The sequence below is a fragment of the Cyprinus carpio genome, chromosome A7 (genome assembly GCF_018340385.1).
Source record: "Cyprinus carpio isolate SPL01 chromosome A7, ASM1834038v1, whole genome shotgun sequence".
NCBI classification, from domain to species: Eukaryota; Metazoa; Chordata; class Actinopteri; order Cypriniformes; family Cyprinidae; genus Cyprinus; species Cyprinus carpio.
The window spans coordinates 23,518,212-23,544,984 of record NC_056578.1 but is presented as its reverse complement, the minus strand read 5'-3'; the positions used below and the strand labels follow the sequence as shown (position 1 = coordinate 23,544,984).

The window sequence follows — 26,773 nt, the reverse complement described above, 5'->3', positions numbered from 1 at the left end:
TACCGGCTCAGATCTCATTAATAATTGATGTTTGGCCGGAGATCAGTGAGAAAGACCAGAGAGAAATCACAGCTGCATCAGCGCGTGCAGTCTCACCGCGAGCTCACAATAAAAGCATTTTTATAGTTTTAAGAGCTTTTTAAAACAAAATATTACCGCGAATGCACACAATCCACCCATTAGAACACAACAAGAGCTGAATCCAGGTGTTTTTGAGCTGTTTAATTGTGAAAAGAAATACTATTTGACAGCGCGAGACAGTCTAAGGGCAGAATAACATCGATCTCTCGAGCTCCAGAGGACGCTGATTCTGGGCTTTTCGTCGCAAGAACGAACAAATCACGTACAAGATTATTTCAAAATACATAATAGCTTGGCGAATATAAACGAAAACAGCCACGTGAACATTAACTGTTGAGAAATAAATCTGAAGTGGATCATGATACTGGATTTAAATATTAAAGTGACTGCATTTACCAGCTGCTTTCTGTCTTCAATTTTAATCTATAAAAAACAGAAAATCATTGGTCTTGGCTGCTTTTTTTTTTTTTTTTTGTATGTGTGTATGTATTCATTATTATTATTATTATTATTATTATTATATTATTATTATTATTATATTATTATTTTGCTCTAACAAGAATTAATCTATATTTAACTAAATCGATGACATGTTATTTTACATTTGATTTGTCCATTTCTGCATCCAAACACCTATAAACTTAAACACATGCACTATTAAACTATTGTTAGCAATTTCTTTATCGTCCAATTTAACTGGTGTACACACCTTTATTTTCATAATAAATTTGTTTTTTAGATTATAGACAGTTACAGTGGTATGTAATAAATATTAACAGGTTTTGTTCAAGCTGCTTAAAATGTTTGAAGTAGGCTAATTTTTTTAAATGTAAATCCTAAAAAAAAAAAAAATAATAAATAAATAAAACAAACAAAACAAAAAAAAAATTAGCAACTCACATAGTAATCATTCAACACTGCTTAAAAATGTAAGTTGAAAATTAAACTCATGTTTAAGCATGAAATAAGATACAGAATCAGTAAATTAGATTTTAATGTGGGTATATTATCAGTAAACTAATCATTAAATATTTATAATCATTCCAAAAATATTGGCCCCTTTCATAATGTTGTTCAAAAATGAAGGCCACAATGCTAATGTTGTCCACTCGATGGCACCACAGGATAGCAAATACTTCAAGATCTGTTCAAAGACTTGAAAATGTTTCATTTATGTGCATAAATAAAAAATGCATAAACTTTCATTCTTTTTTCATAAACTTTAATAAAGCCCAATATAGTAATTCTGCAAAAGCTATCATCTCCTAAATACCATTACTTTGTTATTTTAAATGTATTGACAACATATTTCTCAAGTTATCACACATTACTGAAAAAGTGTAGAAGGGACACTATATTAGTTATCTATTTTCATGTTGTGCATATAATAGTACTCACATAAGGACTCATAATTTACTTGAAAAGAGACACGTTCATTGTGTAACTGCATCATCTACACAGACCAATGTGCTTGGACCCCTAATAATCACCTTGACTTAAACCACATTGTTTCAGTTACCTTCTGTGTCTTAGGGCACAACGCTTCAGTGACAGGAATGTGAAATAGCAAACAGGGAAAAAAATAAAAGGCATGACTTTATTTGCATCCACCTACTCTATTACAGATGTTCCACAGCCAAGACTTTTATTAGAATCGAAAATAGAAAGGGTTCGAATAAATAGTTTATTAATCATTTAATTTCACTTTCTTAATGAATATTGTTCTGTGTATGTGATTTCAAAGTCTTGATGCTTCGGATTAACCTGTTAATTGCCATATCCCTTAAAACCTGAGTGCCAGAGGGTTACAGTAAATGCATGTGCCCGCTTGGCACAGTTTACCTGATGCCACAGGGGTGGCGTTTGCGCTGATGGCTTGAGCCCGCCATCGCTGCTTGCAGCTATATTTAGTCTTAAAATGTCCATAACATAAAATCATTTTTGAGCCACAACATTGTCAACATACCATAGTTGGACTTGTACTGCGCTGCTCTGATTTCTAAAGACTGCTACAGTGGCGGCGACTAGCGTCTTGAGCTCAAACAACGCTAAGAGAGAGCTTACGAATGGTCCAGACCAACCTTACGAAAGTGTGACTTACAGAAGATATACTTAGCGTACGAACGTGTCGGGAATCGTGCCATAACATTAAGAGAGAGGTTAAGGAATAGGTTAAGAACTACTTAGCGATAAGAACGTTTTGGGGAACCGGGCCCAGTTCTTTTCGGACAGATCGGCTCATTGAACTGGTTCAAAAAGCCGATTAATCGGTTCCTGATGTCATCAAGCATTACCGTCTGTACGCATTTCTTTTCTAACAACTCAATGCCATGTCGTATAAATGAAAAATTCAAATAAGCAATTTATGTCAACACATATTGAAACATTTAAAAAATAAAAGTTGTGAAAGCATATTGCTGATTATTGCCATATAATTCACTTAAGTTAAAGGGATACTCCACCCCAAAATGAAAATTTTGTCATTAATCATTTACCCCCATGTTGTTCCAAACCCGTAAAAGCTTTATTCGTCTTCGGAACACAATTTAAGATATTCTGGATGAAAACCGGAAGGCTTGTGACTGTCCCATTGACTGCCAAGTAACTTACACTGTCAAGGTCCAGAAAAGTATGAAAAGCATCGACAGAATAGTCCATCTGCCATCAGTGATTCAACCGTAACGTTATGAAGCGACAACAATACTTTTTGTATGCAAATAAAACAAAAATAATGACATGATTCAACAATTTTTCTCCTCTGTCTCTCCACATCACCGTAGCCCCATTTTGGAGAATATGAGCTAAACGCAGGAAGCTTATGCTCTTCTGTGTTAGCCGCTCCACAAGGATACATTTTCTACATGTATTTATGCTTTGATTTGAAAGAAAACAGCACATCCTTGTGGTGTAGCTGACACAGAAGAGCGTAAGCGTTTTGTAGAAAACATGGAAACACCAAAGACGCTTTATTATGTTGTGCGTTTTAATAGACCGGTGACGACTGCACAGAGTAGCATTATAACAGAACTTTCAAATGTATCTAATATGATAAAACAGCGCTCCTTTTTTCCCCCACATACGCACGACTGGAAGCAGTGGACTGTGGCATAATAAAAGCTCCGCTGCTTTTGAGCCGTGTGTCATGCTCGTTCAGCAGCCTCGTTTTGCTTCGACGGCTTTCAGCCTCACCCTGCTTCATTCCACTACGTTAATAAATCATTAGTTCATCCATGAACATGAGTCCTGTGGGATTGCATCAGCTGTGGGGATGAAGCCCACAATTCCCATGATTCCACACTGTCACTGGTCATCAAACTAAGCCTTTGTTTCTTTGTTTTGTTTTGAATATGCACCCTCCAGTGGCAAAAAATTAAATTTTGTGCCTTTTAAGCAACTATAAATATAGTATGCATGCACAATAAACTATTGTACAATTTATTTACATCACTTGACAGAAATGTTTTTGCAGGTTTTAATAAAATGTAAATTAATAACAGTCATAATAAGCTTATTTCCAGTACGCGCCTCAGGCTTGCACAGTATCGTCAACTCACTCATCAGAATTTTTGCTAATCCTCACCAAACTTTGCCACGGCTCATTCGGTTCTTGTTGAATCCTCGGCAAACAAGAACGATTCGTTCACGAACCGAACATCACTATTTGACACCCCTGTTCTATGCCATATTGTTGCTCAAGGGAGTGTTGAATCTGCCGGGGTTTACAAGCATCAGTGATACTACTACCTCACAGGCACCTTTTGTCATTTTCTTTTAAGTTTGATTGTTTTCTTTAGTATTTTTGGACTACAGAAATGGTGGAAAGACTATATTTGAACTTAGCCAAAGTGCTGTTTATTTTTTTATATAGTTTGACTTTTTGTTGATTGTTGAAAATATAAATGTGAATCTGAGATTGCATTCAAACTTGAACCAAAGTACTAACTTTTGATTGCTTATTGATTGTTGAAAATATAACTGAAACTGTTTCATTTGAACTAAAACCCAAAGTGCAAAGTTTTTCTCTGTTTTTAAATAACAACTCTGAAAATTTGAAACTGAACTTTCTCTGTGTGGGAATCTGATTCAAATCATTTTGTTACAACTGTGTAGTGTGCACCAGCTTAATTGTTTATTACAATTTTTTTATTCTCCCCCTGGGCTTTTAAACCACTGTGTCTCTTGCTCATCTTTTCAGTGGCGATTTGTTCCTCCACTGAAGAAAGACAGCTACCTCCTAAACCTCTGGATACACAGAACAGTGCACCCATGCCACGTACAGGTAATCAATTGTGCTCTTGTTTTAATTTTCTGCTCACAATCAGCTGCCAAACAATAAACAAAGTGTCAATTGTCTGTTATGTTGATGCAAATATCTCTGCCTCACCCACTTGTTCTCTTTCCATTTCCAATTCTTCCTTCTATCGCACTTCTTAACCATCCAACTTTCTCATTCTTGTCATCCTTTTTAACTTTTCTCTCTAGAGGAGATCTGTGCGGAGCTGGTTAGCGCAATAGAGGCAGGTGATGTTCGGGTGGCATCTGTCTGTGCATCATCTTTAGCTAAACAGAAAGCTGCTCTAAGCATTCAGCCATCTAAACCAAATTACACAGGCACTGAAATGAGGTAAATTTTATGTTTACAGACACTCACCCACTCAGTTTAACCATGTGTCCTAACCAGACAGAAAGCAGCAAGTGATAAAAGATGTCTATTGCTTGTTAATTATGTGTCTTTAATGAAATTAAGTATTTTAGTATTTTATTTACTAAATTTATTAGTATTATACTATTTATTAGTATTATTAGTTCACCCAGAAATGAAAATTCTGTCATTTATGAATGCTAATGTTGATCCAAACCTGCATGACTTTTTTTTCTTGTGTGGAACACAAAAGAAGGTTTACTGTACTGCAGAATGGACAAACTATCTTCTTTTATGTTCCACAGAAGAAAGTGAATTATAATTTATGCCAAGTTAACACACATTTTGACAGCTAATGCATTGATTTATCATGCAGCCTGGCTGTGGTAGTAGAGGATGCATCCTCTTCATGTTGTGTCACAGTGAAAGTCGTCCCTCACTCCACAATTGGTGCTCTCAAACAGCAGGTAGGTGCAGATTAACATTAACCAATAAAAGATGATTTCTTCTCGTTCTTTCAGTGCCATACTATTCTGACAAATACCTTAGTTATCATTTAGCTTTGTCTCTGACACATAGTTTTTGCTGTCTAAGGTCTTCACAGACTATGGTTTTCATCCATCCGTGCAACGCTGGGTCATTGGCCAGTCTTTGTGCTCTGATCACCGCTCTCTGGCTTCTTACGGAGTTCAGCAAGATGGCGACACTGCGTTCCTTTATCTCATTTCTGCCCGTCAGGACCGTCTCAGTCGAGGGCTTTACCAACAAGCACAACCAGCTTTGGTGGCAGCGTCTAATCATCCCCACCAAGAAGCAGTTACCAATGGGCCAGCACTGAACACAGCCTTAAGACCATACAGCACCCTGCCTACAAGACTTCATAACAGCCATAATACCCCGAGTGTGTATTCCCAGTATCCAATAAGACCACCAGTCAAAGTCATAACATGCATTTACACATAGACAACAAACAGTTAAAATGTAAAAATCTCAATGTTTCTGATAAATTATTATAAATGACTAAACAAATTACTTTATTCTCAGTTATCCTTTGTATAAAGTCTTGCACAATTAGCAACGATGTCTCACAACTTGCTTATTAAAACTGTGACCTCTTGACCTCTCAGGTAACAGTGCGGGAGGTACAGAGAGGCTGGGTTTGGGTGAAATTCGTGACCTCATCAACCTTGAGCTGCCGCAGTTAAACGAAGCCCTGTCGCCCAACAGAACAAGCACACAGGTACAAAATTATGTGAACACACAAACTAGTTTTTCTTTAACATTAAGGGCAGACATTTTATACGATATTGAGCCTTTGATAATATTTGAAACACTTAAACAAAAGATATGTTTCACAAAAGCAACAAGTATGCAAATACATAGATATACACGAATAATGAGATTATGGTGCTTATTTGAATACTTGTTTTTGTGGGTATGTAGCTGGGATGGGCCTGCCCAACCTGTACATATATTAATAAACCGACACGTCCCGGCTGTGAAATGTGTAGTGCAAACAGACCTGAAGGCTACACTGTTCCCGGCAACTACAGACCAGATGCTCTGGAGCTAAGACGCATTCAACAGGAAAAAGAAGCAGTAAGGCAGTACCAACAGGTGAGGCTCACGAAATTCAGTTGAGAAAGCATAAGCACATTTTGTACAAGAATTCTGCCTGCTACCACTGGAATATTCCACTTTGTTGTTGTGATGCTTGTGGAAATCATTGGGAACAGATGAGACTGGCATGTTGCTTTTGCTGTTGGCTTATACATCTCATGCACACCTACCATTTTACATCTACACTCACACACAGGTTTAGGACAAAATCCTCAGGTTGGCATAGTAATTTGGTTTTATTCATATAAATTAAATAAGAATGACTGATAGAATTTTAGGGAATTATAGAACATTAGAATTGGCTGTTAAACAGTATTGTCTGTTTCAAAATTTACCTATAGCCTTTTTTCAAAATGTAGTAGCGAATTTCAATAATAAAAATGTGATTAAACGTTAATAGTGACAGAACTTTTCTTTGATATTGTGACATACGTCTGAGTGTAACAGATCATTGAAAATGAAAAATGTAGGTAGAAGTAAATTTTACTGGAAGATCTAGTTATGATATTTAGATTAAAATTAGGAGGTAAAAAAGAAAGAATATACATACAAATCATTCACAATGAGAGCTATAACATCCATTTAGAAAATGGACTGAATTTTCATTTCACGATGACTTTATAATAGTAAATATAAGCGTTCATTTAATTTCAGTCATTTTTTTTATGCATCTCATTTGTTACCATTTTTTTTAATACATCAGTATTATATTAGCCATTGGTGACTTATCATTAGAATTTATCAATCATTAAAAACCCATTAAAGCTGACCACTATTAATGAGCTACTTTCACTCACCTCTAAGGTTTTTTTTTTAGGGTTTGAGGGGGGGGGGTAGGATAAAGCCTGAGTTCTGATTGACTCCTCAGTCTGAATCTCTTCTCTTTTGTCTCTATTTTTTTTTTTTTTTTTTAAGGAGAAAGGGAGAAGAGAGGAGCTGAGGGGCAACAACTCACTACTGCACAACCTTGACCAGGACTACTGATTCATGCGTGCACACATTCTTGGTGCATAGTCTCTAACAAACCAGGCGCACTCATACTCCAAATTCAACTACAGTACAGCTGGTATACTGCACAACTTGTATATGCCTGAACAGTTAATGAATTTGATTCATGCCAACCTCATCTATTCAAATGTCACTTTTTTTAGACCACATACAAAAGCTACACATTTAGACCCATTTCAAAAACAACTTTATAATTGAACACTGCAATAGTCGTACAGGAAGTAATTTTTATAATATTAATGGCAAAGACATCTATAATACCGTTACTTCACTTGGTCTAATAAAAAGCTTGTTGCTTTGTCTTGGTTTAAAACTTTATTCAGGTACAGACTCTTGTAATGTGCAGATGCCTCAACCAAATGACATATACTGTATATCTTTGTGAGTAGATGTAAGAAATGACTCCTACTGCACAGCTTTTGCAGGAATGTAGAGCATCTATTTACGTAACCTGTTTTATACAAGTTCAGTCTGATCTTGTTTAAGAGTATCTTGTAAAATAGTTTCAGATTTTCATATATTCAAGATTTTAGTCTTGGATTTTTTGAAGTGACCGTTTCAGTTCAGAGATTATAGATCCCTGAAACTATAAAAACTTCCCAGAATCTTTTTTAAGTGCAGAAAGACTTTTTGAGTTCTGTGATGGATCATCCAACAATGCACTTTTTTTGTTTACTATTAAACACCAACATTTACCTTATCTTACATCATTGCAGACTGCAGCTGTTCACACAAAAGCAACATTAATTTTGCATTGATGTTGAAACTGTAATGAAGATGAAATGAAGAGAGGCAAAAATAGTTTGTGTAAATGGTGTCTGACGTGTCAAACCTGTGTCATAGGACTGTGCAACACAGTCTCTTGGCAATTTGTAACTATTTTACATTTTGCCGAATTGGTGGCTAATTTTTATGGTTTTGTATGAAATTATTTGTACGTTTTCATGCATATTTCCTACTGACGGTTGGGTTTAAGGGTGGAGCTTCATGCTTGCTTTGAATCACGTCATACGAATTTATACAAAATCTCCACCTTGTTAAATAGTTGGTTTCTCATGAGATCTCTCTGGACAGTGTTGCAAAAACTTTTGACTGTGTTTGGCCAAACTCATAAATGCATGCATGCTAAGAAAACATGTTGTATATATGAATTTTGCACTCGAGCATAAAGACTCAACTTGGTGAAAATGTTGTAGACAGAGTTTTTTGCTCATACTGTTCGAAACATTCTAATATTTTAGTTGACAAAAATATGCAGAAAGAGCATTTAGTAATTACCACAGTGCCAATGAGCAATGCACTTAACCCCAAGTTACTCTATCAGGACTGGCCATTAGTGCATTATGGATAAAACGCATGTGCTAAACGATGAATAGGCCTAAACAGTGTGAGAGGGAAAGAAACAGGAAGACATGTCTTGGTCAGTTCAGTTAGGGCTGTAATGTAGCAGAACTTGTTTGTCTGTATGACTGGGCATCCTTCCTTCATGGTAACTCGTGTAAAATAGCATTGAATTTAAAAAAGACAAATGGCTATGCAAATTAACTATGTGGCAAACTCAAATAAAGGTATTTTAATAGGTACATAACATTCACACCTGGGTGTTTTTTTTATTATTTATTTATTTATTTTTAATGTATGTGTGCATACACTGAATACAAGTAATACAGTTCTGGTACATTTAAAAGCCTTATGTTGTTACTTTGTCGTAACTGTAACCATATAATGTGGTTAATCAGTTTAAACGTGTAAGGTAAGTGATTGCATTCATGTTGCATTTATTCACAAATTTTATGTAAACTGCATATAATATATTGCAATAATGTAATTTGGGTGTCACTTTATTTGATAGTGCTCTTGTATTTAGTCATTCTAACTAACTACATGTACTGTTATTAGCACACATATACAGTACCGTCTTGAATAAACTATTTCACATAACGGATGTTTATATACACCCCACAAGACAAAATAATAACTAAATTTATAAAAGTGACCCCATTCAAAAGTTTACATACGCTTGAATATTTAATACTACGTGTCATTTTCTGGATGAAACACAACTGTTTTTTTTTTGTTTTTGTTTTTTTGTGATGGTTGTTCATGAGTCCCTTGTTTGTCCTGAACAGTTAAACTGCCTGTCGTAGTTTTCCAGCATCTTCTGTATATTTGACCACTTTCCAGCGGTGACTGTATGATTTTGAGATCCATCTTTTCACTCTGAGGACAGTTGAGGGACTCATACATAACAGTCCCAAAAGGTGAAAACATTTACTGATGCTCAAGAAGGAAACATGATGCATTAAGAGCTGGGGGTGTAAACCTTTGAACAAGATGATGATGTGTGCATGTTTCTTATTTTGATTAAAGATCATATTTTCATTTAGTACTGCATTTCAGAAGCTACATAAATACATATGTTTCCCAGAAGACAAAATAAGGACAATTTACCCTGATCATCCAATCCAAAAAGTTTACACCCTCCAGCTCTCAATGCATCATGTTGCCTTCTTGTGCATCAGTAAATGTTTTCACCTTTTGTAATTATGTATGAAAAGATGGATCTAAAAATAATACAGTAATCAAATAACATATTTATAACTAAATAAATAAAAATCATAATCAAATAAAATATTTATTTCTAAAGCTACTTTCCATAATGTCTACTTGATACTTTTCTCATTTAACACAATAATGGTTTTAATTATCTTATGGAAGTAATTTTACAGCTCCACAGATCGCCACATCGTGTAATTAATAAGATTAAAAATCTACTGACAGCCCTAGTGTGTGTGTGTGTGTGTGTGATTTCTTCTTTTTGTAACACTTCTGCACATTTCACACATCACGTCATTTTCAAAGGCAAATTTATAATGTGTGCACATTTAGACACAAACTCTCTAATTTAAACTAATGAATTCTCAGAAATGCCATTGGGATCTTGGGATTGGGATCATGTAGGTTTTAGGCCTGTTTCTGTCACATCAGTCTTCAAGATGCAGTCAGAAGTAACAGCACATGCAGTGTGTTTTCCTCACATGGTCTATCTTTGGATGCCCATCAATGTGTGCTTCTTTAGTTCTGAAAGCTGCTCTTTCTGTGTCTGTAGGCCAGAGAAGCAGAACGCAGAGAGAACTATGCACGTCTGGTGCAGATGGACGGACAGGATCTGGTTCCTAACCCAGAGAGAGTGGAGTGCAGGATCTGCTATGTGGAGCTTGAGCCTGGCGATGGAGTCCTGCTCCGAGAGTGCCTCCACTGCTTCTGCAAGTGAGGAAGACCGAGAGTGTGCCGCTGTAGCACATACATAGTGATATTTATAGTTCTGTATTGCCATGCAGTAAAGAAAACTCTCTGTGTTCTTATGGGTAGAGAGTGCCTGCGTTCTGTGATTCTGATGTCGGAGGATCCTCAGGTGGCATGTCCATACAGAGACGAGGCCTACGCCTGCGACCGCGTCTTGCAGGAAAGAGAAATCAGAGCTGTGAGAACTCATTCATTCATGCCACGTTTATTTTGTTTACAAAGCTAAACCACTGTCTATTCTGGCTAGATCCACACACTGAGGAGTGTCTGTAGCTATATGTCATTCTCTCACTCTGCTGTTGTGACTGTCCATGATGCTGGAGCACAATTGACAGGAGACCTGGAGCAATGCTGCCCTGAAAGGCTTTTAATGACAGTGGCATTGGCTAAAATGACCAGTGCTGACAAAACTCACTGTAGGGAGTCCTTTTGTAGCCTCATCAACAGTATATATACCAGTATCATTTTAATGTCACTGAGATACTATATTTAAAGTAGTTTTATTTTGATATTTTCTGTTTTCTTTATATATATACATACATATATACAGTACAAATTCAAAGTACAGTAAATTCTAGGGCTGCTGTTGTCCTAATAATGTACTTATCTGGTTTTGTATAACATCAGATAGGAATCTAACGAGTGATTTACCTAATTTATGCGTTGCATTTTTTGGCTCTGCTATCTTTCTCACTCAGCTGGTGTCAGTAGACGATTATGAGCGCTGGTTGCAGAGGAGTCTGTCTGTTGCAGAGTCTCGATGTGAGGGCAGTTATCACTGTGCTACAGCAGACTGTCCCGGCTGGTGTGTTTATGAAGATACTGTCAACACTTTCCACTGCCCAGTGTGCAGAAAACACAACTGCCTGCTCTGCAAGGTAAAGTATGTAGAATACTTAAACACACTGAACACTTAAACAATGACATTAACATCTAGGTTTTTCTTTCTCTATTATGTTCTCATTGTAATATAAGGTAAAGGACATAGGTTTTTTTCCTCTGCTTAGGCCATTCATGAAGGGATGAATTGTAAGCAGTATCAGGATGATCTAACAGCTCGCGCCATCAATGACTCTGCAGCTCGAAGAACCAGAGACCTGCTGAAGGTCAAACACAAACAAATCCTTGTCTGTATATCAAAGCTCATGTCAGGAAAGGTCCTTTGTCATATGACAACATCCTGTTCATTACTTTTGTCATTCTAATATTCAGACATTTTTGGTGTTTAGCAGATTACATATTTTGAAACCCACTGTACAATTGCAGTTGAAAGTTTAAGTTATAAATGGTCATTTCTGTTTTTTTCCCCCCATCACTCATACATGAACAGAATGTTAGTCACTTTTGATCAATTTCTTTCTTTCTTTTTATTATTATTTACCCCAAACTTTCTGTCCCATCACTCACACAGACTCTTGTTAATTCTGGAGAGGCGATGCATTGCCCTCAGTGCGGCATCATTGTGCAGAAGAAGGAGGGCTGTGACTGGCTTCGCTGTACTGTCTGCCACACTGAGATCTGCTGGGTCACCAGAGGACCACGCTGGGGGCCCAAAGTAAGAGCATTTTCATGAGACTGGGATATAAGCTTTTAAGCACAAGGAAAGGTCATAGTTTATAAAGCTGGTGTCATTCAGACAGTTATACAAAGCCAGAAATACAACAACCTACAGATTCCTTTTCAAAACCTTTTTAATTGTTGGTATGTATTAGTTGGAAACAGAGCTTCATCTGTCTTTCTCACTTCAGGGTCCTGGAGACACAAGTGGAGGCTGCCGCTGCAATGTCAACAAACAGAGATGCCACCCGAAATGCCAGAACTGTCACTAAAGGAGAGAGCAGAGGGAAAGGAGGAGGTATGATTAAGCGAGGGAGAGAGAGAGTAGTGTCATCTCATGCCAGTTTATGACATTATAAAAGTTTGACAGACATCAGTGTTGCAAGGTCTGCATAACAAAACTGGCCCAATCACAGCCAAAACGAACCTAGTTGCGTTCTAGGTGGTCAAAACCCTGCTTCCAGGGAGTCCCACCTTGGTCGAAATCGCGTTCCGGGGGGTGGGGGAATTCGCAGACTGACAAAAAAAACAGTCCACGGCAGCATTATGAAAGTAGATCAATTCATGGCAACACTGACAGACATACACTTTGAGTGTGAGCTGACAAATATTGTCCATCTGTTTTTAGCTTTCAGTTTTCTGATGGTTTTAACTGAAATATAGTTGTGTGTTAACTGAAATATGTAATGTCTGTTGTGCAGCAAATGTTTAAATGGTGCATTTTACATGAGTAAATCATAAAGCAAATGAAGGCACTGAAGGGAATCCACTTGAAAGCGAACTCCTTCTAATGAATGGCTACTGTATCAGTCCAGTCAGCATCCTAATATTGTCTAATTATTTCAATGATCCACAGAAAAGCTTTAAGTTCTCTCAACTGTATTTTAGGAAAACTGTGGTGATGGTGGCATATCAGAACCTTAAGCAGAATTCTATATAACCTAAATCACGAACATTGTGGTAAAAATAGATTTTTAATCCAAACAATGCCACATGGGAATGTTTTTTAAGTCTCTCCATTAAAAAATGTATTTTACCCATCTGATCAAATGATCCCAGGGGGACAAAAGTAAAGCCAAAGCTGATCTGAAGCTGCCATTGAAAATAAGGGAATGATTACAATGCACTTACACAAATACTTGTGTATTTGTCTCGTCTTACTCTTAAAGCTATTCTACACTGTTAAGACTTGTTACTTAAAGTGCCTTTTCTTGCCTGTTTACGTCTACGTCATGTAATCACTAACATGAGCAGTCGTTTTGCAGTTTTACATTATAACTGTTATTACTTTAAATACTGAATGTTGCAGTTGTTGTAGATTTGTGATCCAGGATCATTTATGTGTGCAGTGTTTTCCCTTCACCTTTCCTACCAACCAAGAGACATTGTATTTTGTGCGCATGTTGCACATTTATTTTGTAAGATTAACACAATTCAGTATACTGCTTTAAGATTTGATTTTTTTTTTTTTTTTGTAAGTTGGAAGTGATTAATATGTAGCCTTGTTATTTAGTATTGTTTTAATGTTACATTGTTATGCTAATTTAAGTAAAAGTAATGGCTTTGAGTGGGAAGTCTTCAAGACTGTTATAAGCCAAAGGACTGATGAAGCTTTAAATCTATGCACTGAAAAGAAATGTCAGCACCCAAAGCATCTACTTACTCATCAAAGCGAACATTTCAAAAAAATTTCCATGAGAGTCATTATTCAATCAAGAATTTTCTTTACCTAAAAGGTTTTTTTTTTTTTTTTTTTAATTTCCAAGCATTTATATTGTTGTTGTGACTGAGAATCCATTGGAATTATGCTGTGTGCTTGTACAATTGAAAAACAGTCTTGAGTGAGGTGCCATTCATCCTTTCTCATGATGTCATGAACCTCACTAATGTTCAAATATGTGCTCTATGAAGTTTATGCATAGTGTATTTGCATGTACTACAGAAGAAAATGAATGACTGAAAATGGAAAGGTCCCTGCACCTGCAGAAAAGCTACACTTTAATCTGACCTCAGGGTTGCAAGTCTTAAAAAGTGCCTTACAGATTACAGTACGGAACACCTGTATTGACAATATTTAAAGCTGTTAAGATGCTCTCATTATTACATTTAACATGCTTCACATTTTGTTCTTAAAAATAAACATACTCAACCTGTATTTTATTGAAGTGTTTTGTAGTTTGTCCTTCTCTGTGGGAATTGAAATGCAAACACTTGCTAAATGTCATCAAATCAAATTTCGTTTCAGTCATGATTCTAGGCATATAAATTAGTTTTATTGAGGCTACGGTCGTGAAGAGGAAGCATCAGCCATCAAAGGTTTTATGAATGTTTTGTTTTATAGACTAAAAAGAAAACGGGTATCAGCTTTCATGAATAATGTTAAAACTTTATTGAACAGCTCAAACTAACAAAACAAACCTTTACAGTTAGTGTATTTGAATTCAGACGCGCTGATTAAGTGCTTTTCACTTGTTGCAGTGGAGTCAAAAACATTTACATTATAAAGAAACAAGAACAACAAAATGAAAAGAAAAAAAAAATTATAATCATAACATAGAATCAGTTCAACTGTGTTTCTCCACCACATTTGAGTCTGAATTTCAAAAAGGATCCAGGTGTGTATATAAGTGTCCTTGTTGCAGGAGTGTGCCGTCACAAAGGTAAACTTGCGCAGAAACGTCTCTTAGTGGGAGATGTGTCATCAAGAACACTCAAGCGTTTCTGTATTATCGCTTCATGGATGGAAATACAAATACAAATGACACACTACTATATAACTGTGCATATACAGGTTTAAAAAAAAAAAACAGTTCTGGTGCAATACTGTTAGAAATGAACAGGTCTGTGTTATTGATATACATAAGCATAAACTGGAAAATGAAAATCTTTTTGGTTTATGCTGAGAGAATCTGTTGACTCAAGACAGTCATAAAACAGAGTGAATGTTTGAATCAAACTTGGAAAGACGCCGTCCGCTCCACAACAGAACGTGTTAAAGAGACAGTGAGCCTGCAAACTATGTTTGGTCAAGACTTTCCTCCCATAGGGTTGACTGTACATCCTATTTTTTTTTTTTTTTTCTGGTTGGGATATCTAAACTGTCTAAAATTTCTGGGTTTTAACTTTATTTTCCATTTGACACGCTCTCTACAGGCCTCATACATCATATGTATTCATATTTGCATTGCTTTGACTTCTCTGTAGATCCCACTTTCTCGCACACCACAACTGGTCCTTATGTCCAATGCCTGGACCACAACTTTTCAGTCATTACCTTCAGCAAGTATGACAACAATAGGAAAACAAAGAACCAGGCATTTTAATTGAGATATCCCAGGCCAGGACATGTCTGGGAAAAAGAGCACATATGGTTACCCTATTTCCTGAACCGATTCTCTCTCATGTAGTATGACGTAACATACACAATGTCTTTCTCAGCTGAAAATGAAGTTTCCCTGAACCCACCTGAACATCACTGTACAAGCCATGAACTGTGATTAGTGCAAGTGAAAGACCCTCATCCATTCACATCCATAACACACTAGTAATTCCTACAGCGAAATTCAAACAACTGTCACAAAAAAAGTAAAAATAAAAAAAATCGGAATGCACACAAAGACACAGTGCACCACTTCTCACACAGTTCTTTAGTCGTATGAGTGTAAATGTTATACATAGTGTGAAATATTAAGAAGATCCTTCAGTAAACAATGCTGAATGAAGACAAAGATGCAGAAGTGATCAAATCATGTCCATGTAGAACTCCTGAATTCAAGAAAACCCTGTGCGAGGCATTTGGGAGAAAACAGTGCACATTTTGGTCTATTGAAAGTGTCATATTTAGGAGGGTCTATATACAGAAGGTTCTATGTACACATTGTTATATATATACAATACAAGCCAAACGAAAGGGACGTAACCGTGTCCTTCTGTGCCTAATATAGGCTTATACACACACTACACCTGACAGGTAGCACTTGCTATGCTGTGGATCATCCTGTGTTGACTCCCTGTCAGGATCTAATGGCTGATGCTTGTGAGGAAATCTAAAGTCCAATAAATAAAGGAGCATATGAATTTAGCTAGCTTTCACTAAGGATTTCGATATGATGAATGGTGGAATTTGATTCGCTAGGGGATACTGTTTCATTATGCAGTGAAGATACTTTAGAAGATGGACTATAATCTGAAAGATGAGAATTTGGGAATGTAGTTCTTGAAGAAAACAGACAGGAATAAGGCTCAAGGGGCAAAGAGTCAATGTACCAGGCCCTATCGTGAGGACACCAACAAAACAACATCCTGGGACTTGTAAATTTAAGCAATGATCCTGATAACTGGTGCAGGTTTTCCAGGAACACCAAGAAGGTTCCAGCTGTGCTTATTTGTCAGTGGCGGGAAAATTATATCATATTTTGCATCCTGCCTTTTTGACATTATTTGCTTGCTGTAAAACAGCCCACACTTGTTTGCGTTTTTTTTGGTCAGTGTCTTCAACGTTTACAACATCATCACTATTATTAATTGCACCATAGATATTGATGTGGTACGGGAAAAGAAAAACATCACTGAGATAATGCAGCATCAGACATGGACAAAAATTACTTAACTTTACTGCATAGCATAATCATGAAACAGGGCAAAAGAATAGATTTTGTTAGTGACTGAAGCAAGAGATGTCATCTGTTATTGCATATGAAAATTGATGGGTTGAACTAAAATTTCTTTTAAAGACACTTACAATACAAAACTAAAAGAGGGTGACAGGATATCTTAAATGTTTTCCCTTTGGCTACATCTAACAAACATTGCTTCCCCTGAATGAAATGTGTATTGTATCCTGCACTGCACCACATCTGCACAGCTTTCACTCACCTATCTGTCTAGTCTGAGTTTTACAGTGACCACAACACCTCCATGGCCTAAGAGTGTCAAAACACTATTCAGACTGAAAGACAAAACACAGGAGAGGCACGAAACAAACAATAGATGGAAAATAAAGCATTTGTCAATGAGTTTCTCCCTGGGAATTAGTAAATGGGGCTGATTTGATGCTTATGTGATAAGAGCAATAATGAGAAGAAATGAGAGAGAAGGTGGACAGGGATGAGACAGACTGCAGGGTGCAAAGATCAACGGACATGAAAATGTATGTGAGCATATGTGATTATCAGTGAAGCCAGGATGCAGCAGATGGGCACAAAATCCACCTCCTGGAATGAGGGAACAAAAGACAGAGAGAGGAGGAGAAGGTTTGGTGCAGGTGTGTCTCTGATCTCTCTCCTGTAAGAGTGTCTGAAGGGTCAGATCTGGAGAGAGGAGGAAGGCATAGTCTATTGTGCTCATCACTGGCACCTTCACATTGGTCATCAGCTGGTCAGGTAACTGTGCAGCTCCCTTGAATTTATGCTCAACACCACCCCTGAGTGGTTGCCTGGCAACAAGAAAAGCAGAAGGAGGTTTTGTAAAGGCAGCAAGTGAAAAAATGGTCTTAATCACTCAAGGTTGTTGTACAATGCAACACTGAAGAAAATGTAGGCACTTAATAATAATACCTATAAATTGCTCAAAATGCATTTTTTTTTTATTTTGTCTTTTTGGATTGTATACATTTTAACCAACTCATGAGGTAAATGAATAGTAATGATAACATTTAAGTCATTTAAAAGACATGTTTAAATAAAACAAATAGTAAGTGGAGCAAATAAAACAGTGTTAATAATATTAAATAATATTAAAAGCTTAATAGTATGTGCCTTTTGACCCAATTAAATAAATGATAAAACTTTAAAATAAGGTTAAAATTAAATAAACATTAGTTAATGCATTAAGAACTGTCAACTAAAAAAACAACAATTTCACAGCATTATTAATCTTGGGTAATGCTAATTTCAATGTAAAAAAAAAAAAAGGCTATAACATATATATATATATATATATAAATGAACATAAACTTAATAAATAGTATAAAAGTATAGTTCATAATTAGTTTGTGATACCTCATGCATTAACAAATTGAACCTTTATTGTAAATTGTTAAAATAAATCGGTAACACTTTAGTTTAGAGACCAATTCTCACTATTAACTAGTTGTTTATTAACATGCATATTACTAGCATATTGATTGTTTATTAGTTTATATAAAGCACATATTAATGCCTTATTCTGCATAACCTTATTTTAGATCCCTTAATCATACCCCATACATAAACTTAATGACTACCTTACTAACTATTAATAAGCAGCAAATTAGGCGTTTACTGAGACAAAAGTAATAGTTAATAGTTAGTTAATAGTAAGAATTGATCCTCAAACTAAACTGTGATTAAAACAAATCAAATTATAGGCCCCATTTCTGAATTAGTAGTAAACTGATGTTAGAGTGACTGATCATAACTTTTCTTTTCTGGTTAGTCTAGGGCAGGGATAGGCAACTCCGGTCCCGGAGGGCCACTATCCTGCAGAGTTTAGCTTCAGCCCTCATAAAAACTCACCTGCCTGTATCTATCTAGTAATCCCGAAAACAATGATTGTCTTGTTCAGGTGTGTTTAATTAGGGTTGGAGCTAAACTCTGCAGGACAGTGGCCCTCCAGGACCGAAGTTGCCTATCCCTGGTCTAGGGTAACTGAATTTGCTTCTGCTTCCAGCGTTACCTAGTGTCTGCGAGTCAAGGTCGTCATCAATGAACTCCTCGCCTTGAATGATATTCTGCGTGTCCTCACTGTGATTGACAGGGCTGGTCATTTCCTGCTCCTTCTCATTGTGCATCTGGGCATAGACATTTCGTCCTGGCAGTTTTCTGAAACGCAGCCAGGGACGCGTTAGGCTGCTCTCCTCTGGCCTCAGCAAGGAACCATGGTTTTTGTAGTTTTTCCTGTCACAGTTTTGTAGTTCATGTTCTGTTATATAATCTGGCTGTCAATTAGACATGTGGGGACTGAACATGCATTCATCAGTGACGGGGTATGACGGGGCAGTGAACATCAATAGCATTATCAAAAGATTACAGTTTTTTTCTAAGAAAATCTGTGGTTCCTGCATACATGTGAATACCATGCGATCCAGTGAAGGGCAGCAAGACAGAATGAGTGTGCTGTGCATGTTATTCATTTCGAAATAGGTAATTTAAATGTTTTTTTTTTTTTTTAATAACCCACCCAGGAATGACAGGGAAGTCTCCTAAAACATGAAACATTGCAGTATAAATAGAATAAAACCTGAGAAAGGACAAACCTTTTAAATTTGAAGAGTATGAATGCTGCAGCAGAGATCAGACTGATGAGGAGAAAGACAGCTAGAGCCCAAACACCTGGACCTGCTGCCGCCAAACGAGAACCTGCAGAAGAGGAACATCTCTGATCATCACACTTTAATACTTCCTTTATCATATTTATCAAACGGTTGCCAACCGCTTGCAATTCATTTCATACAAACTTTGATTCTGCTAACCTGTCTATCATTAGCACGTGCAATGCCACAGGAATTAAAGGGATAGTTTACTCATTTTTGGGTGAACCCTTTAACTATCACCTGGCTCTAATGATAACTATTTGTAAACTTACCAAAGAATTAAAAGACAAACAAAACAAATTCAAACCAGAACCAAAATCACACAAATCACACACAATGTACACACCTTGTGTGGTTGAAGGCATTTGTGTGGCTGTGACACAAACAACAGTGAAACAAGAAACTTTCACAAACTGTCAAACAAGAACAAAAACAAACTAAAAACAAAACAAATGAAGTTAAAATGCATGCATGTTTTTCAAACCAAAAGCCAAAAGAAGCATACATATAAGAGTAAATGAAGTCAACTCTACGTAACAACTAGATCAAAAACAGGACAGAAACAGAAGACATTATTGCATTATTTCTATCATTGTATGAGCAGATTAATATACTTAAAGAACAAAGATGACACTTCTAAAAGCAAGTGGTAGAGGTGACGCACCAGTCTGTGCTGTGCTGGCAGACATGTCACTAGTTATAGATCCTTTGAAATACATTGGTTATGTTTTAGTAATTATTGATGAACTTCCTTCAATAATACAATAATCAATAAGCTCACCAACAAAATACCTACAAGATTTTTTTTTTTTCTTTCATGTCGTTATTTTGCTCACCTCTATCCGAGTCTGCCAGAGTCACCAATACTCTTAACCCTCCTCTCACAATGAAGCTGACATTGTTCTCACTCAGAACCTGCTTTATGGTGGGAACACGCTACGCAAATGAAGAACACACACACAAGAACAAGACAGTTAAATGCTGACAAACATCACTTCAAAATATTCTTACGATTATACGCTAATAATTACTATTCCTTTCACTGTGTCTTAGTAATCAAGGTAAGCCATAAACAAGAAATAAATTAGCTGACTTATCCGTTTACTATGTATCATGTTTACTTCCGATGCAAATAGTATCTCCAGATTCTAACAAGTTGTTTGAGGATGTCCTCATTTTAGGTCACCGTATCAACAACTCTCTTGCTAGACTGTTTTGTTGTCTTAGCATGTATCTCTTCTCATGTCTGAGATGGCTTTATTATCCCAAGCAACATGACATCTACCTTATCCACAAACACACTTCTCTTCACTGGTGTGCTCTCTTGAGGAAGAACATACAGGTCTGCAGTGGTGGGAAGACCGGGCTTCACCATGGTAACCAAAGAATCCTGAGGAACCCCCGTGAGCTATTAGACACAGAGTGCGGCATGATGAGTACATTTAAAATATTTAGCAAAATAAAACATACAGAGCTCGAGTGTGTGTGTGTGTGTGTGTGTGTGTGTGTTAATGATTGAGACGAGAACCTTAGCGATAATCTTAGTTACGACTTGTCCCACATCTTGTCTCCATTCAGGGATGTTTGGGTTAAAGCGATCCAAATTACGACTGAAACTCAATGGAATGACCTGGAATTGATCTGAAGAGAGACACTGTATTATGAACATATTAAAGTTAGTATTGAGGTTGCAAAAAAACTATGGAGAGATTCACACCTCTATTGCACAAAAGAATAATACAGAATAAATACAATAGGTAATAATAATTTAACTCGTATTAGTTAAACTAAAAGCCTCACTATTTGAGGTGATGCTACTGCCCAACAAGAGGCAAGAGGACTTTCAATCAGTCTCACACTCACAAAACCTTGTTACTTCTTTAACTATAGCAAAGCATATGGGTTTGGAATGATATGAAGGAGATTAATTATGGTAAATAAAGGCAGAATTTCATTTTTGGGGTGAACTATATACCTTTAAAACTTTAAAATGACTCGAAAAATGTGAAAAAAGATTTGTATAATCAGTTTAAAAGATGTGATTTATAAAAAAAAAAAAAAAAAAAAAAAAAAAAAATGAAAATCTTCCAGGCAAGTCATTTCTCTACAGAAATTTAAGTTGGCAAGTCATCAAAAATAAATTACAAAATAACGTAACCAAAAGGTTTACTTTTAGCTTGAGGACAAACAATAAAAAAATAAGTGAAGTGAGACTATGCACAACAGTTCTTCATTTTGCATTCAAGCTGAACCTTGTCTCTGAGGGAGACTGTCATTTCTGCTTTCCAAGCATGACCTCATCCCTATCGCACCATGCTCATAAATATTCATTCCAGCTCTGGAATCACATGAATATTTCAGTTCTATTTAACACTCTCATCACAAGAAAGAAATACAGTTAGACCTCAGGTTGGGTTTTAAATGCAACACAGATCAAAACAAATGAACCTTATACACTGACTGTGGCATTAGTTCCCAATCAGTTTGAAACTCCTTAGTATTGAAAGTGTTCCTCTGATGTTAATTATATACAATCTGTGGTTGTACCAAGGCCCAGATTATTCATGCGGTACATGCAGGGACTAAAGCACCTTAACACACTGCAGAGCTATTTAACACAACTCGCTAACAGAAAAATATAACTCAACAGAAAAATAAATGCTATTTAAAAATATTTAATTGAAATAACTGGTCTTTTGTGCTTCTCATTAACATTAATGGATGGCTGCACTTTAAGTTATAATTTGTCTTTCCTGGTTTACATGGCAAATAGAATTTGAAAGAATTTTTACACAGCCCTTTTCCATAGAAAATCTAGAGAAGACTTTGAAAGTAGCACAAAATCCATGTCGAAAAATGGCTTTGGAAACATTTAAGGGTGAATAAATGGTGACAGTTTGCATTATAGGTGAATTTCTCCTTCCTTTTTTAACACAGCCCTGGCATGGACATACCCAAAATAAACCCAAAATGTTGATAAACCTTTGTATTTTCTGAAAGAAGGCAGTTCTGAGGATGATAATTCTTTCACTTTGAGTTTTATGTACAGTATATTCATTATTGGTGAAATTCGCCCAAGGATATCCTAGATATTATTTTCAGTCAATTACCATTTTTATTGTAAAACAGATTATTGGATTATATTGCTGGATTAGGCCTCGTCATATTCAGCTGCTTATATGTATTATCTCGCTTTCTTCAACCATTTAACAGCATTATGCTAGAATTCTTGCTCAAAAATCTGTGAACAGTAAACTTGCCTTCTTTGATTTGATTGGCCATCTCAAACACTTTAACATTGACGATGTTGGACCAATGCACTCTGAACATGCTAAATATGCATGATTGAACTGAACAGAAGACATTGTTTTTTTTTTTTTAGGGATAGTGAAATTACAGAATTTGGCTATTCGGGCCATTCGCCTGGGCTGAATATGAAGGATACGTAACTATCATTCATTCTTTATATATATATTTCTGTAGCAGCAGGCCGGCCCACAGGGAAAACTCCTGGTGCTCAGATGGCCAGTCCGCCCCTGATGCTGTATCAAGGGGTGTTTTGTCTTACCATAGACAATGACAGTCTTGCTGTCCTGTACCATGGATCGACCATTAGAAGCCTGAACCGTCACAGGAACTTCCCCCTCCTCAGAGAACCTTGCAATCAGACTGTTCTCCAGAGTCAGCTTTGGCTGTCGAGGGGAAAGACACATCACACATGTCTATGTAAGTGTAAAGGCATCACTTTAACGGCTACACCTGAACCTTTAAGCATAAGAATCTCAAATTAATTCCAGGTCAATTTCTTCAATTGTTTTACATGGATGAGACTACACATACCGTATATGGATTCATTAACCATTGATCTTCTCATTACAATCACACATACATATGCATATTATCTTAGATGCAAAGTTTCAATGCCAATGAACTTATTACATACCCTCATTACTATTTTGTTTTAAAGTCAGCATAATAATTTTAATACTGCACACAAACACCTTATACAAAACAGAAAACATGAGCTTCTGCAATAGTATTTATGGCAGTCTCTAAAAATCATGTATTATGAGTATATTTTTTTATAGAATATTATTAATTACCACAGAGTACCTGAAGGTTATCTCCAATCCACCAGTAAAACACTGTAAGGTTTGCCTCAGTGGGCAGCACTATAGCTGTGAGATTTACTTCTTGATTTCTGCCAGCGATTGGGACCACCTCCAGATGGACATCTTGAAGAGGAGCTGGAGAGAAGGTGGGATCAAAACAGAAAAATAGACAAATCGAGAGTTCCACTGAAAAAATATGTTAAGTCTATCTTGAGATAAAACGGCATATATAGTGTGAGGAATGTGTACAATTCCATCAATATTCGCTAAAATCTGAGCTTTATTTGTGCAGATTTTACATGGGCCTGATTCTGATTTATGATTCAGTAAAAACCTTTTAACCTCACAGTATTATAGATTATACTAATCATTATGTTCCAAAATTTGATGCAGCAGCCTTTGAACTCACTTGACTCTGATTCATTTCTGAAGATTTTACTGACCTGTGACCTGGATGTAAAGTGTGGCTTGGTCATGTCCAGCAGAGTTTTCAGCCTTCACATTCACACGGTAAACACCTGGCTTCTCATAACGGTGCTGAATGGGTTCATCTGTGATGGTCAGGTTTTCATATATAGTCCTGACGCCGTCCATTAAATCGACCTGATATCTGGTGCTGGTGGTGTCACCCTGAGGAGGGATGTACAATGAAACAAATTCAAGTTAAAAATACCTACAAATTAGTGAAATATTTCTCTTTGCCTAAATATCTTGACATTTTCTATTTAGAATTTTCTTACATTTTAACATTCAAATTATGAAACTGCAAGTTTTGCATTTCACCTGTTCCTGATGGACTATAAAGGTGATGTCATCACCAGGTCCCACGGCCAGCATCTGTCCCTTGATGCCCAGCTGAAGGCCTTTAGGGGCCAGCAAAGGGCAAGAATGCTGCTTTGCGCTCTGTTCTTTATTCAAGCCACCCTCACAAACATTAGTGATGACCTTCCGGTAACTACAACAGACAACACAAGACATGTTAGCCTTGACTTGTTTTAATTTGCCTTAAACTGGAAAATCCATGTCATGTTGTGGCCTGGAGTCACAGAAAATATGCATTTCATCTTTAAATACCTATAATGATTTGCTTCAAGAGGTGGATTAAGCATCTATATAATGTGTCCAGAAATTGTATTGTCTCAAAAAAACTGATAAACAACTTTTTTGTCAGGTTTTTCTGAATGAGGGTTTGCTGCACTCCTTAACACAGCTCAGTATGGCCTTTTTAAATTAATATTTTGGAAGCAATGAAATCTGATCTGCTTTGGTTGCTATAGTAATAATTTCAGTGAGAACTGAAAACTGAAAATTTTGCCTCTGCTCAAGTTCATCACAGTGTTCATGAAACATGAGACAACATAAGTAACACAATCATGCAAACTGTGGACTCATTCACTATGCACTGCATAGTGTTCATCCCATAGTTTGCTATCCAGCTGTGGACAAGGTTGACAAGTCTGACATGGTGTCACTATGTTCTGAGTCCAAAATGACGAATGGTGGTAATATACAGTAGTACTACCTAAAAATCATGATCCAAAAGACATTCAAAATACATGTGGACATGGAACTGATTTTATCTGCCTTTCAAAAGCTTTGCATTTTAATCTAAAGTGTCTATTATATGCATGAGTGAGTGTTTCCTGTAGTGTCATTTACTGCGCTTGTTCAGTGTAAAAACTGACACTTTCAGTAAGTGTAGTGATTATGACCTGCATTTCCTGATGTTCAGCAGTGTGTGTGAGTGTATTACCCTGTGCTGGACTTGTAGCTGTGTCCTAAATGGCAGTTTTCAGGTGGAGCATCAGGATCATGCCAGAAATCAGGATAACAGCGATCCCCCTCTACCCTGAGGCTGGGAGCACGCTCAAAGCCATAGTCACTGAGAACACACAGAGAGACGTAAAGCTCTATTTTTAGCCCCAGATCTAATTCACAGTGCAATGCACTGGGGTGTGTAAATGAAGTAAAGAGTGTCTGTTACAGCAAAGGCATCTGTATATTACTGCAGTTGCACTGAAATATGCAAAGGTTATCTCTCTGTTTCATACCAGGCAAAGTCTTTCTCTGTGCACTGGCAAGGTTTAGCTGTTAAAGCTGATGTATAGCTCTTCCCTTTAATGCAGAACGATGACTCTTTCCTCCTTCTGTACATTCGTTCCTGGCCCATGATGCATTTCTCTCCCTGTGGGAGAAAACTTGTCTCGATTTGAATAGTAAATTTATTCACAACATAAATGAAAATGTATTTCCATAACAGAGGAGTTGAAGCTGCTGAGTAGGAGGTCAGAAAAACATCCTGATGTTACCTGTAGGTCAGTGAGTTTCCAGGAGTCATAATCAGCTTCTGTGCACTGTCTGGGAAACGACTTTCGGAAATCCACCTTCACCAGCTCCCAGTCTGAACGGTAACTTATGTGGCCAAATACCCTGTCCACAACAGTAAACATCAATAAACATAAGCCTTGGTCTGTCCATTAATGCATCCCTCCATCCATAAACATCCCATTATCCCTCAATCCGCAAACGTTTCACCGAAAAGCAAGACTATCAGAGTGTAACTTTGACTTCAAGACACAACACATTCTCTATCCAATTATGCATCTTGGAAACAGAACAAGCGAGTGGACAGACACATGAACGTGCTTTACTAATGAGCAGGGGCCTCTTAAATTAAGGCCTTTGAATTTCACATTGCCTTTATCAAAAGGGCAGCCTCTTTATAATACAGAGACCAGCAGCTGTTTGGGGTATATGCGAAGATGCTCTTTACTTAATCTCAAATAAAGCACTGTTCGCCACCACAAGGTGGAACCCTGTATCTGTGTTTTGTAGAATTCAGTGCAGAGGGTCACAAACAATTAAAAATGCTTTGATCATCCGGCATAGCACTCATAGCTGAGATAACAATACGTTGACATTTTGTTTTACCCCAAATATGGTCTATTTCCAATTTTATAAATGCGCATCTAAAATGATACAATGATGGACTAAAGGCCTGATAGCAAAATGCAACTGAAAAAAAAAATAAATAATCATAAGCATTTCAGGTCGGGATTATGCTCAAACAGCACAAACACAATAAGTGAAAGAAAGGAAAAGCAAGTTTATATTACTGTATGTACTAAGGGCCATAATACCAACACAGGAAGCACA

At 36.8% G+C, this 26,773-nt stretch overlaps 2 protein-coding genes across 7 annotated transcripts in view; one reads left to right on the top strand and one right to left on the bottom strand.

Annotated features, from left to right (window-relative positions):
- Positions 1–14,374, top strand: part of LOC109107407 (ranBP-type and C3HC4-type zinc finger-containing protein 1-like) — a 302,509-nt gene extending 288,135 nt beyond the window's left edge. For 2 of the 3 annotated variants that reach the window (XM_042760517.1, XM_042760515.1), the window contains 12 exons: positions 4,277–4,360; positions 4,564–4,705; positions 5,100–5,190; positions 5,318–5,624; positions 5,851–5,963; positions 6,167–6,340; positions 10,461–10,621; positions 10,724–10,835; positions 11,356–11,535; positions 11,665–11,804; positions 12,069–12,212; positions 12,406–14,374. In XM_042760517.1, the coding sequence (XP_042616451.1) occupies positions 4,277–4,360; positions 4,564–4,705; positions 5,100–5,190; positions 5,318–5,624; positions 5,851–5,963; positions 6,167–6,340; positions 10,461–10,621; positions 10,724–10,835; positions 11,356–11,535; positions 11,665–11,804; positions 12,069–12,212; positions 12,406–12,565 (1,808 nt within the window). In that variant the 3' untranslated portion in view covers positions 12,566–14,374. The remainder of the gene's footprint in view (positions 1–4,276; positions 4,361–4,563; positions 4,706–5,099; positions 5,191–5,317; positions 5,625–5,850; positions 5,964–6,166; positions 6,341–10,460; positions 10,622–10,723; positions 10,836–11,355; positions 11,536–11,664; positions 11,805–12,068; positions 12,213–12,405) is intronic. The other variant, XM_042760516.1, reaches the window with a different exon arrangement.
- A 205-nt stretch (positions 14,375–14,579) lies between these two features.
- Positions 14,580–26,773, bottom strand: part of LOC109107397 (VPS10 domain-containing receptor SorCS2-like) — a 163,892-nt gene continuing 151,698 nt past the window's right edge. The window contains exons 15-28 of one of the 4 annotated variants that reach the window (XM_042760496.1): positions 25,927–26,047; positions 25,669–25,802; positions 25,371–25,499; positions 24,401–24,572; positions 24,061–24,247; positions 23,619–23,752; positions 23,074–23,197; positions 21,034–21,146; positions 20,791–20,913; positions 20,342–20,441; positions 19,852–19,878; positions 19,449–19,551; positions 18,869–19,089; positions 14,580–17,648 (exon numbers count right to left, since the gene is read on the bottom strand). In XM_042760496.1, the coding sequence (XP_042616430.1) occupies positions 17,584–17,648; positions 18,869–19,089; positions 19,449–19,551; positions 19,852–19,878; positions 20,342–20,441; positions 20,791–20,913; positions 21,034–21,146; positions 23,074–23,197; positions 23,619–23,752; positions 24,061–24,247; positions 24,401–24,572; positions 25,371–25,499; positions 25,669–25,802; positions 25,927–26,047 (1,753 nt within the window). In that variant the 3' untranslated portion in view covers positions 14,580–17,583. The remainder of the gene's footprint in view (positions 17,649–18,868; positions 19,090–19,448; positions 19,552–19,851; positions 19,879–20,341; positions 20,442–20,790; positions 20,914–21,033; positions 21,147–23,073; positions 23,198–23,618; positions 23,753–24,060; positions 24,248–24,400; positions 24,573–25,370; positions 25,500–25,668; positions 25,803–25,926; positions 26,048–26,773) is intronic. The other 3 variants (XM_042760498.1, XM_042760497.1, XM_042760499.1) reach the window with 3 other exon arrangements.